Source organism: Mus caroli, unplaced genomic scaffold (genome assembly GCF_978045245.1).
Source record: "Mus caroli unplaced genomic scaffold, Mus_caroli_1 scaffold_11, whole genome shotgun sequence".
In the NCBI taxonomy this organism is placed as follows: Eukaryota; Metazoa; Chordata; class Mammalia; order Rodentia; family Muridae; genus Mus; species Mus caroli.
In genome coordinates, this window is record NW_028227266.1 from 97,830,585 (window position 1) to 97,850,917 (window position 20,333).

Here is a 20,333-nt window from a genome sequence, read left to right on the forward strand (position 1 = left end):
TGTGCTCCTTGCCCTCTCCTGGGCCCTGCCTTCCCTCCAGAAACTCGTGGCAAGGCACAGATAACTTGCACCACTGTATCAACTGTAGGCATTGCCAGTCATCTTCAGTCCCACCTTCTACAGTTTTCTGCAGAGCCTGGTCTGGAGTTCTAGGGGGCAGGAGAATTAGGCGGTTGCATTAGCAATCTTCTTACAGAGGCAGGTGAGGTATATTGCATGAGATGACTTTTCTCAAGTAAGGTCCCAAACCTGCAGCTGGGGCTTGGGAATTTCTGTTGTGTTAAAGATGACTCCACCAGTGAAGTCTGTCAACTGAACTAGTGAGATTGAAAAGTGTGAGCTAAGCTGGGCGTGGTGGCGCACGCCTTTAATCCCAGCACTGGGGAGGCAGAGACTGGCAGATTTCTTAGTTCGAGGCCAGCCTGGTCTACAAAGCGAGTGCCAGGACAGCCAGGGCTATACAGAGAAACCCTGTCTCGAAAAACCAAAAACCAAACAAACAAACGAAAAGTGTGAGCTATGCAGGGCTGGCTGAAGGCATAAGGTGGGCTGTAGGATGGGAGGTGTGAGTACTGACAGGAAGATCTTCCAGGTTAGGGCGGACCGTCGGGGTCAATTGCGTCATCCTGCTGTTCATTCTGGGTTGCTCCCCCTGGACAATGTCCATGTGGCTGCAGAAGCAGCTGTGGTACGGTGTGATAGACCTGGCCACCATCTGGGTGAGTTATTTAGAAATGGCTCTACAGAGTGGGGAGACACACACACACACACACACACACACACACACATTTCCTGCTTGGCACATTGCAAGGAATGAACATAATATACTGGGCCTGGCGGCGGTGGTGCACAGCTTTCATCCCAGCACTGGGAGGCAGAGGGAGGTGGGTTTCTGAGTTCAAGGCCAGGCAGGTCTACACAGTAAGTTCCAGGACAGCTAGGGCTACACAGAAAAACCCTGTCTCCAGAAAAATAAACAACTAAAAACCCTTTTTGTTGGGCCAGAAAGGACAAGGGACATTAATTGATTAGATTAACTCAGCTGCAATACTGGCTACACAATAAATTTACATGGAGAACATGTTTATTTAAAGACCAAGGGCAGAGCCATACTCAAATTTAACCTGGTAGAATTCTGTTAAGATGAGCCCACATACAGATGGGAGATATGATGGACTGGGGAACGACCTGCTATTGGTGCAGGCGCACAGTCGCACACAGCATTTTGGAATTTAAATCTTTACTTCATCACATTTTATGAATTAGAAAAAGATCGAAGTCATTCACTGTCACACTGCTGAAGACCGTGTGGTGTTTTCTTACTCAAGCGGAAGGTAACACGGAAGGAAGACTTGGGGAAGTGGGGATCAGCCAGACAGTCTTGAGGTAGGTGCTCGAAGATATTGTAAATAAGATATTGCTTCAGAGAAACCTGGAGATTAGAGAACTGGTATCCTCCCAAATTGGATGGCTTCTCCACTCTAAAATCTAAAATTGCTTCGGTCTATTCCAGCCTGCTTATTAAGTAGGTAATGAAATTATATTACATCAACTTCAGTTGGTGGTACCCCCACATACCTTGGAACTTGGGGAGGAAAGAGTTTATTTCGGCTTACAGGTCCATATTACAGGCCAGGAACCCGGAGGCAGGAACTGAAGAGGCCATGGAGGAATGTTTCTCGCTCAGTTTACTCTCTTTTACTACCTAGGACTACCATCCCACGGTGGAACCACCCCTAAGGTCTAGGCCCTTCCACACCAATCACTAATTAAGACGATGCCCTACAGGCCTGCCTTCAACCTAATCTTATAGAGGCATTCGCCAAGAATGCCAAGTAACTCACTGGCAGAGGTTGCAGCACAAGTGTGTGGCTTTATGCCCCCAAGGGGGTCAAGACAGATGTATAAAACACATGCTGAAGACCTGACACTTCTTTTAGGAGCACTCACTGAACCACAGGACAATGAGTGGAATCCTTAGGGTGCCTCTGAGCAGAAGTTCTAATTTTAGAGAGGCACAGAAACACAACACGCGGGCTCATATCTGACTAATGAGTCAGTTACGATGAGCTACAGGTAACACGTGCACGCAGGAACAAAGAGTGATCGCCGTCCACATGTGATCTGATGATCCCCCAGCTGTGCTGCCTGGAGATCTGTGTTAACTCTAGCCTGACATCCTCCAAATACTAACACCAAGGTCTCAAAGCCAACCTGGAGGGCATCTGGGCCTTTGGCTGGGGGCCAGAGAGGGAAAATGTGCTGCATAACAAGCTTGGCATTTAAGGAGATATAAAATATAGCTTGCTCAAAGTCATGGCAGCGGCTAATCAGTCTTTGTTCAAGCAGATGCTAGTACAGCCTAGAGTGTCAATTCATTCCGGAATGTAGTTAGCTTTCTGTCTTCTTAGACAGAGACAAGCAATTCAGCAAGTATGGACGGAGCACTGTCAGTGTCTAGCTACTGAGCCACACTTTCCCGTGTGCATGCGCACATGCACACATGTAGTGCAGCAGAGTCAGGGGAGATGAGGTTGTAACAGCAAACTGTCGGAAACATCTCCTCCTCTAAGGCTTGCATCCTCCTGGTCCAAGAGGCCTCCCAGGTTGTCCATGTGGAGCGAGAAAGCAAGGGGAAGCTGGGCAGAGGCCCCGAGCCCAAGCCCACTCCTGAGGCTGGTTTGTCCACTGACGTGGCCATTTGGGAGAGTCCCAGTGGGAGCTGGTTGCAAAGTCTGTGCTTCCCAAAAAGAAGACACCCACATGTCCCCAAACAGATGAAACCACCCATTTATTTGACTGAGAACATTAAGAAGGACAACAAAATTAAACACTCTTTAATAAAATTCCTATAGAAAACTGAAGTCACAGGGCAAGCACTCAGTTGTTTCCCATGCCACCGAGGATTGAGGGCTCCCATGTCTTTGGAGAAGAAAGCAGTAGTTTTGCTGGATCCTGACATCCATTTACACAGCAAACCAGTAGTTCCTATTGCACATGCTAACACCACTCATCACCTAGCACCCTGGCTATATGGTACCTCAACAAATAAATTAAAGATTCCCATGTGGCATGAATCCATGTCAATTTGAACTAATACCATTGAAAAATCACATTGTTATACATTTTAATAAATACATTAAGAACAGCTGGCATATTACTAAAATACTGAAATTTAGGTTTCGAGTTTATTCCATAAATAGATTCCTTTTCATTTGCTCGCCTCCTTGGATGCATCTGCTCAAGTATTGTGTTCTATGAAACGAACTCTCAGAGCTACACAGAGAACCCGCATTCATGGCGCCTCAGTGCTGAAGCGGCTGGAAGAACTGGATCTACAGTGAACCGAAGAGTAACTTAGGGAAAATCTCTGCTTCTGTAAAACCTGAAAACACAGGCTGAAGAATACCAAAGAAACATCTTCTTATATAGAACTCCCACTAGAAATTTTATAAATATATATGCAGCATATATATACATATATATTATATATATATATATTATATTTGCCCCACCAATAGATTCTCAGCGAGTCTGGCTGAAATGATGCCATCATGATAAATATTAACAAAATTAGTGAGTTTTCACAGGTTTAAAATATTTTCTTTGAAAAATAATAAGTTCAACATAATCAGTGTAATTTGTAGCTCACACAATTTAAAAAGGAGAGGGAGATCCCTTTCTTAGAACTGTTCCCAGCCCCCAAATGTGGTAAGTTGTTGGCTGAGTCGCAGCACTGAAAAGAAGTATGTACACCTCTCTGGTAAAGACCAAATACTGAAGAAAAGAAAGAAAAGATCCCAGCAGTCCCTAGGAGCATTCCTCGCGTGCAAGGTCAGCAGGAAGGGGCCTCCATGCTGCTGTTCACGATGAGTCCTGGAAGCACTCGGGAACAGAGGGTGGGCATGGGGTGGTTCAGACAAGGCTCTGCGGGACACCGTGTTTTGAACTTCACTCTGAGCTTCAGGATTTCATTCCCTTTGCATTTCTGGCAGGGTCGTGTTCAATAGTGCAAGTGCAAAATGGAAAGGAAACGAACAGGCAAGTGCGGCAGAGCAGGGTGGATGCTAGGACCTGTAGTCTTTCCGCACTGTGTGAGCCATCCAGTTCACTTTAGTAGTCCAGCTTTCCCTGAGGGCCTCGTCAAACTTCTGCTTGAACTGCTTCAGTGCTTCTTCCTCGCTCTTCCCTAAGGCAAGCGAGTCCTAAAACCCAAAGTGAGAGAGAGAAGTGTGTGACATTACCCGCCCTGGATGGAGGTCATCTACAAGATGCTGGTGTGGCCAGCCTCTCCATCGTTCAGACGGTTAGTTCCATGTCTCCACGTGGATGTCACCTGCAGAGCAGGATGAACACCAAGGAAGGACAACAATTTGGCCTTAGCAAAGGAATTTTGAGGATGAAATTAATTTGTAATTACTGCAAGACACTCAGCTGCTTTTCTGCTCTGATGACTGAAGGTCAAAGGCAAACCAGTGGAAACCAAAGTGCGGGCAGCTACTACCCCAGTGTGTGGACCAGCACGGTAGCATGACCTTCCACTGTGGAGAAACCATCTACATTACAAACTCCTTCACGGGAACGTCACAGGTTTTTTTTTTTTTTCTCTTTTTGGCAAACACCGGAGGAAATGATCTTGTTCCACTCCCTTTGGATGCTCGATTTTTAACAAGATGACTGGAGGTTGGTATCTCTTAAGTCATCTTTATAAAAAAAAAAATTTATAACATGTGCATGCCCATGCCTGTGAGCATGAGTCAGTGTGTGTGTGGTGTGTGCGTGTGTGTGTGCATGTGGTGTGTGTCTGTGCATGTGGTGTGTGTGTCTGTGTGTGGTGTGTGTGTGTGTGCGTGTGCGTGCATTTTAGAGCAGATCTAAATCGGATCTAAAGCAGATCTAGAACAGGGAGTTGGTTCTCTTTCCAGGGACTGAACTCAGAGCTTCAGTCTTGGCAGCAGGCCACCTTCCCTGAGCCATCTTACCAGTTCCCTTTGGAAAAAAAAATATTTTTTTAAAAGGTTTTTTGAGACAGGGTGTCTTTGTGTAGCCCTGCATGTCCTGGAAATCCTTTTGTAGACCAGGCTGGCCTCCAACTCAGAGATCCACCTGCTGACTATCTAGAGAGTGCTGGCATTAAAGGCAGGTACCGCCACTGCCTGGCTCCTTTGGACATTTTGAATGGCGAGCTAACTGAGCCCTGTGTCCACAGAGTCTCACACACACAGAGAGAACAGTGTTTTACCTTAAGATACTGTATATCTTTGACCGATGTGAGCTCAGGCAGCCCTGCAGTCAACATCAGGGCAAACAGAGTGATGAAGAGATTCCCATGCCGCCGTAAAATCAGGTACGCATCTTCACAGCACTGGCGGAACCTTGGGTTGAAGAAGCGCCCCGGAGCATGGTATTGGAGGGAGGCAGGACATTTGCAAAGGAAAACAAGACACCTTTAGAGCGAGGGCACCTCCATGTGTGCTTCAGCTAATGTGTGCCTCTCCGAAAAGAGTCCTCAGACTATAATTTACATAATTCAAGCTTCCTACAACCATAGGTCTCTCTTCAAACCAGAAGTAATTAAGGTTCTACAGTAATAGGCAAGGCAACAACAATCCACACGCCACATTCGCCTGACCACTTAGTACCTTCTGTCCACACTGCTGACCACAAAACAGTGACAGTTACAGTCTCTAGGCCTTTCTGAACGTCCATCTGGGCTCTGGCTTACTAATCTCGTCAGTCCCTAAAGTCGAAGCTGATGATGTGCAGTCCTGTTTGTTTCTCTCTTTTTCCCCTTTAAGACGACAGTGGTCAAGAGCCATCCAACCCAATTCCCACAGAAATATTACGATCAGTCTTTATTAAGCACAGAGTCTGGTATCCACGTGACACACCTCTGCTCACCACTCAATTACTTCTGCCCACATTAAAACTTTTGTTCACATATATTTATTCATTCATTCATGCCTTTATTTATCTAGTGTGTGTGCGCGTGTGTGTAGCAGGGGCCAGAGGACAATGGTTCTCCTTGCACCATGGAGTTTTGAGGCTTAGACACTGAGCCCAAGCTTAGTGGTAAGCACCAATGGCTCCTGCTGAGCCGTTTCTTCAACGCCTTTTGTCCACATTAAGATAAAGGAACAGAGGCAATATAAGTACAAACATCCAAACAACAATGCTCTCATCAAACCCAGGCTTCCTCTCTGGTTCCCCACACAGAACAATATCAAAAAGCCTGCTCTCCCAGCATCTTCCTGTTAAATATATTAGTTTTGGGATAAAATTTTCTGAAACAGGTAGAAAGTATGCTAAAGCACCGTAACATCAAATTTCTAGCATTCTATCTCCTTCCTGGTTACTTCTGAACTGGTGAGGGATCTGACAGTAACTCCTCCCCACACCCAAGTCTTCTGTTATCCGACCACGAATCTCCCAGATCTAAATAGTCCTCAGCTGGTGTGATGCACAGCGTTAACTGCCCACTGACAGGATCTGGAGCAGATGGGAGCCGGGCCTCTGGGCGTGCCTGCAACTGTTAGCCTTGAGCGTGTTTGATCAGAGGGAGCACTGCTCCCTGGCTGGAGGGGGAGAAGTGAGCAGCAGCAGGCGGTGCTCCCGGCTTCTGGGCCATGACACAAGGTGACCGCCCGCTCCTCAAGCTCCTGCTCCTACGACTTTCCCACAAGCCCCTAAACTGTGAGTCGAGTAAGTCCTTTCTCCTGTATGTTGTTCTTATCAGGGTATTGTATCACAGCAGCAGGAAAGTACTAAGACATTGGGAAATGTGAGGCAGCTGGTCAGAAGTGGTAGACAGTTCTCCTGGACAGCGGGCAATACTCACCTGCCAAATTTTTCAGTGTTCCCCGTTTTTCCTTGTTGAATGACATGAATGAAGTCGTAAGTAAGAATAAAAGGTACTCGCTCCCTTTTAATGCCAAATTTAGATTTGAAATTTCCAAGAATATGCCCAAAATCTATGTGGAAGAGCTGTAAAATAAATGGGATTTTATTTTCCAAGTGAGCCTCAAATATTTCTATTTGGCATAACTTCTGTAGTGCAAAGTCCTAACTAAATACATCACCTGCTTGAGCCGTTCGCCTGATCCAAGGACTCCACTGTTTGCACTGTTGGGTGTGAGGCATCTTTGGTTTCCACCCACTAGAAGCTGTAGCACCACCCTCTCACCCTTATTTAGAACAGCTTTAACTATCTGTGAAAATGGCAAACATTTCAGTGGAGTATCTGGTTTAGACTGGCTTTGGTGGCTATCTTTTTTCTGAGAAACATGGCATAGGTCTGTAATGTCACTTCTCAGAGGCCATGTTGGGAGACTGAGAGGCTGAGGCCAGTGAGAACCCATTTAAAAAGCACACAAGAAAACCAGGAGAAATGAGGTTCAGAGCTTGAGACCTTGAATATTTGAAAATATCTATTTCTGGGCTAGATGTGGTAGCACATGTCTTTGAGCCCAGCACTTGGGAGGCAGAGGCAGGTGAGCTCTGTGAGTCTGAAGTCAGCTTGGTCTATACATGAGTTCCAGACAGCCAGGGCTACCTAATAAGACCCTATCTTTAGAAGAAAAAAAAAAATCTATTCCAGGACTGGAGAGATGGCTCAGGAACTTGCTACTAAGCCCTATGACAAGAGTTTGAGTCCCCACAAACATAGATACAAAAATAAATGTAGCTTTAAAAACGTGACTATTCCATCTTATACTTGCTTTGCTTGCTTTCTGTTGAAGGCTAGAGCCACCTTTCCTCTAAGCTATAAAGGCTAATAACTTTTATTGTCTTATAAAGTTTCCAACACAGCTATTAAAAACTTTTGAAAGGCACTTGCCATCCTGAACCTATGTGGTGGAAAGAGAACTGACTTTAGCTTCTATAGATGTGCACATGCACACATAGACACACAGACACACACACAGACACACAGACAAACACACACCATGCAAAATAAAAATAAATAAAATTTAAAAACATAAGAAAAAATGATTCCTAACTCTGGCATGCAGGCTGCTATGTGTGTGAAAATCCCTTCCTAGAACCAGTCACTTTTCACAAGCATTTTGCAGAGCGTAGGACCAAGAGTGTAGGACCATGCACTTGGTCACTTGTGCTTCACCTCATATCTAACATGGGGGTCTTTGCCAAATGTTTTGTCTGTGTATAATATAAAAAATGTTATAAATAACACTTAGTTGCTTATGAATAATTTAAACAGTTTTTATTTGAAATGAAATCACATCACCTGGCTCCCTAGCTACCTCAGAAAGATACTACCTATACTTGTCCCAACTCCTACGATGATCAAGTTTGATGGTTAAAACAAAACGAGACTCGGGGTTGGAGAGATGGATCAGTGATCGGTGGCTGAGAGTGCTGGCTGCAGCTTATGGCTTCTCTGTAAGAAGCTGTCCGTCTCAGGGAAGCTGACACCTCCTTCTACAGGCACAAGACCTGCACATGCACACAAACATACATACAGGCAGGATACCCATACACAAATTAAATTAAAAAAGAAAAGAAATCAGATTACTCAGGTTCCATCCGGATTTTATTATTTTTTTCATCATTGGTTATTTTTAAAAAGATCTTATTCATTTTTATTGTATTTGCATTGAGTGTTTTTGCCCACATGTATGTATGTGTACCACATGTATGCCTGGTGCCTGTAGGACCAGAAGATGGTGTCAAATCTCCTACTATAACTGGAGTTATAGACAGTTGTGAGCCACCATGTGGGCACTGGGAAAGGAACCTGGGTCCTCTGGAGGAGTAGTGAGTCGTCTTAGCTGCTCAAGCCCCCAACTGGTTATTTTCTTAATTTTTCACTTATTGGTTTGAGACAGGGTCTCGAACAAGCAACCCTTCTGCCTCAGACTTGTGAGTGCTGTGATTACAGGTACCTATCATCAAATCGGGTCCAGATACAAATGTGTGCAATCAAAAGATAGGCCGCTGTTAAATAATAGCAATTGTTAAACATTTAAATAAACACTTAGCACTAGATCCTAACAACACATAAAGTAAGCGGCAGCTAGAGTGGGGTTGTGTGCAGCAAGGCCATTGGCTTTCTTACTGGCAGGTGATGCTTATACGAGATTCTACAGGGTTGGCAGGAAGGTGAATGAAAAGACAAAGCACACGCCGCCATCACGAGACCCACAGCCTCTACAGTGCAGCTTACCTGGCCGGTTTTCTTCACCATGATGTTGTCACTGTGCCTGTCACCAATGCCGAGGACATAAGAGGCTACACAGTAGCCAGCACAGGACAAGGTAAACTCCTCAATCGCTCGGTCCAGGTCATCCCTGAAGGTAGACAGAGAAGCAACAGGAGTTAGAACTCCAGTTTGGGAGATGAGAACTAAGCCCCATCGATGCTGAGGGAGCGCTGCACCAAGAGTGAGCATATGGGCTTGGGAAAGCAGACGAGTCAGGCTGGCAGCCAAGGCCTTGCCTAGCAGAGCCTTAGCCACGTGTCCCGATGTCTCAGGAGTCCTGGTTCAGGAGGCCTTAGGTTTACACAGAAGGTATTGTAAGAGACCACCATGGGTTGGATCATCCTTGGGCCTGGCAACATTCTTACCAGCTTTTGTTTTGGTTTTTAGCTTTTGGAAGGCAAAGTCTTACTCTATAGCCCAGGCTAGCACAAAAATCACCATGGAGCTTGTCAGGTCTTGAACCCATTGCAATTCTCTCCTCTGTCAGCCTCCTAACTGCTAGGTTACAGGAGGAACCATTCCAAGCCAGGGTGGCCTCAGATTAGAATCCAGGCTTCGGAGCCTCAGTCAGAAGTGAGAACACAGACTCTTTGTAGAAGGCTGTAAGACTGAAACTGCTCCGTTCTCATGGAAGCCCTGAACAACATGATGTTAACTGATGACACTTGAGCTGATCTTAAGTCTTTGGCCAACAGTGCCTAGAAAGCACTTCCTTCACAGTGAGACCCTTACTTCCTAGAAGAGGGGTGCAGTCCATCACCTTAACCACAGATAACACGCTTTACTCTTACAGTATTACTGAAGCAGGGTCTCATGGACCATAGATAACACGCATTACTCTTACAGTATTCCTGAAGTGGGGTCTCATGGCTGTTTTCTGCCTCCACCTCCAGAATCCTGAGATGATAGGCACGTGTCCCTGTCCAGCTGTCTGTGGTCCCAGGCATCAAACCCAGGGCTTTGCAAATACGCCACTAACTGATGTATATCCCCAACTCAGTAACACAGTTTTAAATATTTTCCTTTTAGTTTGGAGAGATCATAGACTATAAACTTCGATCATAAGATTAACCTAACAGGGCTGGAAAGATGGCTTCGTGGCTCAGAGTACTTGCTGTTCTCCTGAAGGACCTGAGTTTGGTTCCCCACACCCACATTGTGGTTCACAGTCCACTGTAACTCCAGCCTCACAGCATCTAAACCCCTCTCTGGACTCCATGGGCACCTGTACTCATGTGCATACCCACACACAGACACACATGTACACTTAATTAAAATAACAGTAAGGCTAGGCATGACAGCACACACCTTTGATCTCAGCTCAGGGGCAGAGGCAGAAAATCTATCTCTGTCGTCTACAGCATGAGCTCAAGGACAGCCAGGACTACAGAGCTGCCCCATCTCCAAAAACTAAACAAAGCAAATAAATCTTTTAAAAGAATGAACCTATGAGAAACCTAAGTTCATAATTACATAAGCTGATGCGAATAAGCAAGAGAACTTCAGCCCACTATCTTAAAAACACGGCCCAGCATACTGAAGAGCTTCTATACTTTGCCATCAAGTTTTAAGACTTGAATAAAGGCCCATGAATAATAAAGGCTTCTGTGCTGAATGAAGCAATGCAGACACTCTCTCTGAGCAGGCAGGGCTTCTGTCTCGTCACCATAATCTGTCAGTGTTCCTATGAGAAATGCAGAGGGCGCACTCACCCAGAGTTGTACTCCTTGAGCCAGTTCAGGAGTGCATCTTTGTTGAAGGCTGCCGTGGCAGCCACGTTACTACTGTTCAGCTGAATGTCAGCGATTGTCTCAGAGGTGCTCACAACCTCAATGAGGCCAGAGCGATCTCCTGTTGCTAAGCAGCCATAGGGGAGCATCCTGGAAAGGAACACAGACATAAGGGGCCATGTTCTCTATGACAGGAAACATCCATTTTCCAAGTTTTATCCTTTGATTTAAAAGAGAAGAATTTTATTATTAACAGCTTGTCAGTCAGTAATGCCATACGGAAAATGGAACTTGGACCAGCAGATAGAATGGTTTACCAGAATGCTGCAGCTAAATGCATCATTTTCTGTATAATTATGCTTATGGAATATTCAATTTGCCTGAGCTGATAAAGAGGAGCATATCCTATAAGCAAGAACTCATCCCCTTTTTACTCTAAAGCTCCAGAACCAGAACCATTCTCTTTGTCGAGACAGGGTTTGTCTGTGTAGCTCTGGCTGTGCTGGAACTCACTCTGTAGACCAGGCCAGCCTCAAACTCCTGAGTGCTGGACTTAAGACATTTGGCACCAACACTCAACTTTCTCCAATTTTCTAGAAACTATATTATAAAAAGAGTGACTCGTGGAAAGGCAAGATGCTTCAGTGAGAAAGTGCTTGATGCCAAACCTAATAATGACTTGAATTCAATCCTTTGGACCAGCATGCTGGAAAGCAAGAACAGATTCCTGCAAGCTGACCTCAGATTCATGCATAAGCCTCAGGACAAGCACATACACAAATCATTTTTTTAAGAATTACTTGGGCTGGTCATGGTGGCACATGCTTGAACTGCCAGTGCTTGGGGGTGGGAATTTAAGGCCAGCTTGTGTTCCATGAAACATTTGCTTAAAACAAAAAGAGAGGAGAAAGAATATGCTGGTAATGGAGTGTACTACCTTGGGAGACTCAAAGAGACATTAAATTAACTACAGAAAATAGGAACAAAGCAGGGCATGGTGGGGCCTGGCTGTAAGATTCATCCCTTGTTACATAGCAGTCTGAGGCCAGCCTGGGCTACATGAGACTGTAGCCCAAACAACCAACCAACAGACATAATGTATGGGCTCGGGAAATGGGTGGGTGCAGCTATGTGGCACACTTTTTATCTGATGTCAGATATGATTCAGAAATAAGCAGTCTTGCTCTCACTAAGCTTATGAAGCACGAGGCACAATGTGAGTGTGGTCACTGAGGAAAGCCCTGGCAGGGGGAGGGCTCAGCACTGCTGCTCTTAACAGAGGATGGAAGAAGTTCAGTTCCTAGCACGTACATCAGACAGCTTACAACCTCTACCTCCAGCTCCAGGGGGGATCTGATGTCCTCTTTTTGTCTCTTGAGGGCAGTGCACTCACGTGCACAAACTACACAAATAGTCATAATTCAAAATTTAAAAGTCTTTTAAAAATTTAAAAAGATCTCTAAGATAAAGAGATGGCTCAGTGGGTAAAAATGTTTGCTGTGTAAGTGTAAGGACCTCAGTTCAGATCTCCCAAAATCGACATTAAAAAGCCAGCTGTGCTGAGGAGACAAGGAAGGGGGAATTGATGGGGATTGCTGGTCAACAACCAAACTCCAGGTCCAGTGAGATACTCTCTTTTAAAGGAATAAGGTAGAGAGAGATGGGCGGATACCTGGCTTCTTCCTCTGGCCTCTTGTGTGTGTCCTGCCTGCACCCCTCTTCCCAGAGAGCTGAAGGCTTGTCTGGTCTACACAGTAAGATCAAGGCCAACCTGAGCAACTTAGAAAAGGCCTACAATTCACTAAAGACCTTTTGAGGGGGGAGGACAGCAGGGCTCCGGGATAGGGCCAGAAAGAACACATGAGCAAGATTAGAAAAAGATGTGACATACTGGAAAGCTGGTGTGGGGTCCTGCAGTTCATGTGAGGGTTAGTGAGAGAGAAATTGGGGGGGTGGGGGGGGGTGGGGGGAGATGAGTCCATTAGTGTGTATCACAATCCAATAAAAGGAGAGAGCTGGATTAGCTTCTAAAATTACTTCTAAAAAAGAATTCAATTATTACATACTCTTTTACATGCGAAAAACACCGTCAGCTGACATTCTGGCAGACCAAAATGCTAATCAATTATTTTAGACCCATATTACTTTCTTGTCTTCTTTTAAGAAGAAACTAAGGAATAGTAAGTTTTTTACTAGTGCCTTTCAGCCTATTGTGACACAAGCCATGCAAAGCAAACAGGGCTGGGTTACAGTGAGCTTTCTTGCATCCTGCATCCCCTCAGAGCCCAGTCACAGCCCAAACTGGGCAAAACTCCAACAACTTCCTCTTCAAAAGCAAGCAATGATGAAAGCAATCAGTGACTTAAAGATGGGCTTGCACAATGGGAAGGAAAAAACATCCTCATCTGAAAGATGGTTTGACAGAAGTCATGCTGGGGACAAGCTTAGACCCACCCCACCCCCACCCTACCCCCCACCCCCACGATCACCTCAGGGCCTATATCCACAGTCTTTATAAAGGACATGCCAGCACTTTCAACTTTACTCTCACACTCTCTGACCTAAGACAATGCTACAGTCATGGGAGATTCTAGAACGAGACACACCATGCTAGAGGGATGGAGGAAAGTACCACACAGATCCAAGTCTGCGGAGCACCTCTACCCACTATGAAGGATCAGACTGCAAACCCTCCTTTACCTAGCGTTTGAATTACTCTCACATGCCAGTACCAATATCATTAACATCTTACATTAAACTTTTGCATGGTCTCCGATAAGTGAAAAAATTCCATCAGTAGAGCCAGGATTACTGGGTGTGGGGGGCAAGTGGGGAAGTCTCGGTGAGCTGGAGACCAGTCTGGTCTCCAGGGCAGCCAGGACTGCATTGTAGAGAGTTCCTGTTCCCTCTTGCCTGCCTAAAAAACCTCCCATCAATAAAACTCAGATATACATGTGAATGAAGACAACTACACCCCCTCCCCCTTTTTTGGCATGTAGCTCTGGGACAAGGGGCACAGGTGACTGTCAAGTCTACCAAATGTCAGACAGATTTGAAGTTGACAACTTTTCAGTTGGCAGGAAAAACTGACTGCTAACTGTGAAGCAAAAGACAAGACATCTCAACATATTTATGCCTTATAAATGTTCTACTCCTGACAGGAGAGACACCAGCGTAACACGACACTGAGAGACTTTAGATGAGCATACACAGGTCTGTTACTAGGGGCAGGGCACTGTTACAGTACTAAAATAGTAACATATAGGAGGTACCAAATACTTGACACAGAAGAGGCACGTTGCCCAGAAGAAAAACAAACACAGCGGGCACGCTAGGGTGGGTATTTATAGAGACAGTCATGGAGGGTGGTGAGGAGAGAGGAGGTCAAAGTTCAAAGTGCCAGCAACATCCCACTGGACACTCGGTGTTTCCTATTGTACAGGAACAGAGCACACACCCAGCACTCCCACACATGGCTGCCTCTGTTTTTCTGAGGTTAGAATGAAGTTCATGATGCTAAGTGCAAGCTAACTTTGGGTAGAATGAACAGAACCAGAATGGAGAGAAAATCGCTGGGTTGGAGTTTTCAGTTAGGCTGATGAGACTAAGAAGCCAGTCTGCAGCTCAGGCTCTGTAACCCAGGAAGGCCAATGATCTGGACAAACCTGCAGTTATGTTAGGAAAGCACATAGCATTACACCCTTGTGTCTATGTGTGTACAGTGGCTCTCCTTCCCCTTGTGTCTACGTGTGTACAGTGGCTCTCCTTCCCCTTGTGTCTATGTGTGTACAGTGACTCTCCTTCCGTCATGACATTTGGGGACTGAATTCAGACACTGGGTTTGTGCTGCAAGCAGGTTTACCCACTGAGAGATTTCAGTGGCCCCTGAGTTGCTTCTTGGTAGGAATTTGGTCACAACAACAACAACAAAAGATTGGTATATTCCTTATGAGTGGTTAAGGAAAAAAGAAAAAAAGAAGGAAGGAAGAAAGAAAAAAAAGCTAATTGTGTTTTAAAGTAGTTAATAAGAAATGTGTAAGTTAAAAGAACAATATATCACATATGGTGACTGCTGGGTTCTTTTTAGGTTTGGGAGCAGGGTCCTGGAGCTGAAAGAAGTGGACACATGTCCCCATCCTTCTTAACCCAGAGCTATCTCCAATTGCTAAGTACTTGAAAATGAAAATTTAATTTCTTCCAAGGAAGTCTCGCTAGGGAAAGGAGCTACTCTTAAGCGTGGCTGCGTGCCCAGCAGGAGATGGCTGACAGGAGATGACTGCAATAGTGTACTGTCTTATAGTGTCAGGGCTTTTATATTTAATTTTTGTAAAATTTTTTAATCTTATTATGTTTTTCCCCTTCCTTTACCCCACATGTCCTCTGAGTACATACTGGGTTCCAGTTTCGTGTTTTCATGGGACTCCTGAGTGTGAGCACAGGCGGGCTCACTGTCTCTTGGGGCTTCTCTTGGGGTGAGGTGGGGGTCTTTTCCTTGTGTTTGTCTGTTTTGCCCAATCCTGGTGTGTTAGTTTTTATTATATCTTGTTCTATTCTATCTTACTATTATCCCTTAGAAGCCAGTTTGTTTTCTAATGAGAACAGAAAAGGGTAATTCTGGAAGGAGAGGGGAGGGGGGAGGAACTCGGAGGCACAGAAAGGGGAGAAATTGTAATCTGGATATGTTATTTGAGGGAAAAAAATCTATTTTCAACAAAAGGGAACAAATTCAGATCTCTCTTATTGCAATCACATTTACAGTTTCATGAAAGGGGAAAAAAAATCACACTTGATTGCTCTAACTTAAGGAAACTGGAAAAAGTATATTCTAGAAGGATCTAAAAACAAATACCCTTCCTTTAAAACACAAACAAGGTAGCAAGTGAGGTAGACAATTCAGTGGGTGTAATGCTTGCTGCTAAGCCCAACAATCTGACGCTTGCTCCCCAGATCCACAGGAGGAAGCCAGCCTTCAAAAGGTCTTCTGACCTCCACATGTGCCCCCATGGGATATAAATATGCACACGTGCATGTACACACACACACATGTTAAAAAGAAGAAACCATAAAGGCATTTTGAGAACTGACATACTTTGGCAAACAAAGGGTTACTGGACATGAATTTGTATGCTACTCTCTCACTTTGGTAGGAAAATAAAATACAGAATATATCGACTTAAGAATCTTGACAATCCTGGATTTGAGTCGGACACTATTTGAATTTTTGGAACCTCTGCTATAACATCACTACAGTCCCAGCTCTTCTCGAGTGGAACTGTGAGGTTTGAAGGGGATGATGGGTGTGAAGCCCATGGAGCGCCTGTCAGTCAATGCACAGCAATGGTTTCAAATCTTTGTACAAAAGAGTTCATCAGAGTGTGAAGACACATGACTTGAATCCCAGCACTTGGGGCACTGAGGCAGGAGGATGATGAATTCAAGGTCATCTCTCCCTGTAGAGTAAATTCAAAATCACCCTGAGCTCCACAATGGACCCTGTCTCAAACCAACACTGCCAAGCTTGAAACTACCCTGGCGCATGGTTCTGGATGTTTGCCCAAACCGACCCATTCCCAGGAACCTCAGCACATACAGTTTTAAGTCTGATAAGGTTCCAATAGGGCAGTGACTAGAAGCACATTGTGAAGAGCTCACTGATTATTACTATGGACAATAAATAAAATAGCAGAAGGAAGGGCTAAACAGGGAAAACAGCGTGGAATAAGCAAATGCTCTGGAATGCTCACCGCAGGTCCAAGCCAGCTTCTTTCCACAGCAGATCCATCAGGCGCAGCATCTGCAGTGTCAGCATGTCCTGCCGCAAATCTAAGGGAAACACCCGTTACGTTACACACACTTACACTCTCACGCCCCTCGCCCGCTTACACAGTACCAGGCATTCAGTCAGATTCAGTCATTACTAAGCACTGTACTTTCCCTCCAATTTTAATCTTTCCATAGTCACTGTATCAAACAGGCTCAGCGATTGGCATGTCCTGGTACAATTTCAGAAAGTAAAATTTCAACCATTTCCCATGTATGAACTACTGTGCCAAATTTCTACTACACAAACCACATTGTTAACTTTTCCTGCCTTTAATACTATACAGAAAGCTTTTATGAATGATATGGGTTAGTGCATCAGGAGTCCAGAAAACTGTAAGGGTTGAATCTATTTATGATTCTCTTTATGAGAGCTTCCAGTCTCAGCACTCAGGAGTCGGAAGCATGAAGTCAACAATTTTGAAGCCAGCCTTGGCTATATCATGAGATCTTGAGCCAAAATAATAATGAATAATAAAAGTTAAAGAATACTTTTAGCCTACATGATGGCCACACTTGTAACCCCAGTACTTGGGAAGTACGAAAGGTTGGGTCAGCAGAGTGCAAGGCCATTCTTGGCTACATAGTGAGTTCAAGGACAACCTGGGCTATATAAAAACACCTCTCTTTTCTTCCGACCTCCTCAAAGAGTGCTTTCAGATAAAACCATGTCAAAGTAATAACAAGCTATTTTATCACAGAGTCCTTTAAGGACCCTGGTATGAGATGAAGAACCTAAAGCCCATCAGTTAGGGCTTGCTTGTGGCCATATAGCTTACAAGCTAGGACTGTCTTGGCTGTTGCTTCTTTATGAAGTCTGGGTCATTCAGCTCAGTTAAAACCTAGAAGCTCTGGCAAGGATATAGAAGCTACTGGCACTGAACAGAACACATGAACACACATTGAGATATCCTTGCTTTTTACAAACTTGGCGTCAAAAGATTTACCATTTGAATTTTACAGAGTAAAGTGGGAAGGCTTATCAGGTCAGTAAATAAACTGTACAAGCAATGCCAGAGAGGAGTGGCTTCTGGAGTGTGCTGAGAGCTGACCCCATGAGCACCGGCAGCTGCATCTTGCCTGCTATCACACTGTCACACTCACTTTCCAACATGCTGCGACATACTGGGGACTTACCGTCACCATTTTTAAAAATCACTCCAACCGAGTCCTCTCCAAAGGCTCTGCTGCTGTAGACCAGCCACAGGGGCTTCATCTTGGAGTCCATGTATTTGCACTTTTCAACACTGAAATCAGAAAGGGGGAATCAGTCACTTCACACAACAGTGCGCACGGCTACACAAGTGCCCCAAGGCGCCAGGCTTGCAAGCTCCTCAGGTGAAAGCCAGCAAACTTCTGTGTAAGAAGGAGCCCAAGGGCAGCTCTGGCTGGTATATAGTCATGCTCAGAGGGATGAAGCCACGCCTAGGATCTGACCTTCCTTTGGCTGCACTTGTCATCCCTCCTTGGTTTTCAGACTTTCTTAATGTTACAATATTTAGTAGTGGGTAAAAGATTAGAATATACTGCTGTATTAAAATCAGGACTACAACTGGCTCTTTTTAAGGATACTTTTAATTTATGTGTGTATGTGTACGTGAGAACTACAGAGGACAGAAGAGGCCATCAGGTCCCCTGGAGCTGGGATCGGTGCTGTTGTGAGCCTGTGAGCCACCGGAGGTAAGTGCTGGGACACAAAGCGCTCTTAAATGCTGAGCCACATCTCTAGCCCAGATCCTTGAGTTCATAATGTGGGATAAATTCTGAAGAGTTTGTTAACACAAATTATAATTTTCTATTTCTGTATGAAAAGTGAGAAACAGTTTAGTGGTGCACTTAAATTTCATTTTAAAGTGGGAAGTCAGTAAAGAATGTGTTGTGGTTTCCAATGTTTTGCTCATCCAGGATTTTCAGTTCTTAGAGACTGATATTATAGTTAGGAATAGTGGTACGTGCCTGCGTGACTTGCATTAAGCAGGCAGGAGGATTATGTGTTCAAAACCAGCCTGGGCTACAGAGAGAGGCTAAGGCTAGCCTGGGCTTCATAAGACCCTGTATCAAAACTAACTTGAGCTGGAGAGATGGCTCAGTGGTTAAAAGCATATATAGCTCTTAGAGGACCCAAGTTTAGTTCCCAGCACCCAAGTCATCAGCCTACAATAGCCTGTAACCCAAATCCCAGGGGACCTGATGCCTCAGGCCGCTGTGGACACTGCAGCCATGTACTCATACTCGCCACCCAAATTAAAACTACATAACTTATATATGTTCTTAAGTTATATAAATTGAAAGAAATGAATTTGCAGTATTACTAGTCCCACAGAGAAACCTAGCTAATAGTTATACAGCTTAATGAATATAAAAAGTTTCTGAAGACTCAAGGCTTTCCTTCCGTAGTTCCTTTGACGTCCTTGGGCTAACAGCCCGCCCCATCCGCTCCCCAGCACACTGAGTCAGGAGCCTCTTCTGCATTGCTATTCCCACGGAGCAGAGACAGTCACTTACTAGAGCTCTGAGAGGATGACGCAGGGGTTCAGCGGCGACTGCAGGTCAGAGAGCGCCTCCCGGTAGGCACTCTGTTTCAGGCACGTGTGCATGGCCTCCTTTCCTTTAGCTCTGTTCAGCTTCACCGCATTCAGTTTGATTAAGCTATTTAAAGTTTTTAACTTATTGAGTGCTTCCACCTGGAAAATAAGGTTCCCCACCCCCAAATTCACTTATGGTTAAAAATATCATGATCTCATGAATGCAGTCACATTCACCAGGAGCTCTAACAAAACGCCCACCCCCAAATCAGGCTGAAGTAAAAACCCTGAGTATAAGAAGGGTTTTACAAGGGCTGGAGAAATGGCTTAGTGGGTAAGAGCACTGACTGCTCTTCTGAAGGTCCTGAGTTCAAATCCCAAAACCACATGGTGGCTTACAACCACTTTTAATGAGATCTGACATCCTTTTCTTATGTGTCTGAAGTCAGCTACAGTGTACTTATGTATAATAATAAATAAGTCTTTGGGCCGGAGCAGGCAGGGACTGAGGGACCAGAGCCAGCAGAGGTCCTAAAAATTCAATTCCCAACAACCACATGAAGGCTCACACGAGTGAGCTACAGTGTACTCACATACATAAAATAAATAAATAAATCTTTAAAAGAAAAAGATCTGAAAATGTTTATTTAAAAAAAGGGTTTTTTGTTTTTTTTTTACAAACAGTGAGTTATTACTATTTATTAGTCAAGGTATCACTTTTAAACCCTTTATTAAAAGATATGTTGTAAGCTTGGGAAGAGTCAGCAGGCATAAACTATGGGTCTTTTCAGATAGGTATGAACCTGTACTCAACACTATACTTCATGGAGTAACAGGACTGGGAACACCTCAATCTGAACCGCTCAATTTAGCCCCCAGCACAGGGCAGGGGGCCTGTGCAGAATCCACCCACTATTCCTGAAACAGTATTAAAGTTCTGAACCCTTAGTGCCTACTTGTATGTGCTTTTCTCTGTCTTAGACACAGCCTTTCATGTAGCCCAGGCTGCTCAGCCTCCCTAGGAACTATACAGCT

General features: G+C 44.7%; 1 protein-coding gene across 2 annotated transcripts in view; it reads right to left on the reverse strand.

The window, feature by feature from the left end:
• Positions 1 to 2,816: 2,816 nt before the first annotated feature.
• The window catches only part of Pik3cb (phosphatidylinositol-4,5-bisphosphate 3-kinase catalytic subunit beta), a 103,836-nt gene continuing 86,319 nt past the window's right edge, over positions 2,817 to 20,333 (reverse strand). For both annotated transcript variants that reach the window (XM_021171807.2, XM_029481349.2), the window contains exons 17-24: positions 19,279 to 19,457; positions 17,911 to 18,020; positions 16,698 to 16,776; positions 10,936 to 11,103; positions 9,188 to 9,311; positions 6,839 to 6,984; positions 5,243 to 5,375; positions 2,817 to 4,205 (exon numbers count right to left, since the gene is read on the reverse strand). In XM_021171807.2, the coding sequence (XP_021027466.1) occupies positions 4,068 to 4,205; positions 5,243 to 5,375; positions 6,839 to 6,984; positions 9,188 to 9,311; positions 10,936 to 11,103; positions 16,698 to 16,776; positions 17,911 to 18,020; positions 19,279 to 19,457 (1,077 nt within the window). In that variant the 3' untranslated portion in view covers positions 2,817 to 4,067. The remainder of the gene's footprint in view (positions 4,206 to 5,242; positions 5,376 to 6,838; positions 6,985 to 9,187; positions 9,312 to 10,935; positions 11,104 to 16,697; positions 16,777 to 17,910; positions 18,021 to 19,278; positions 19,458 to 20,333) is intronic.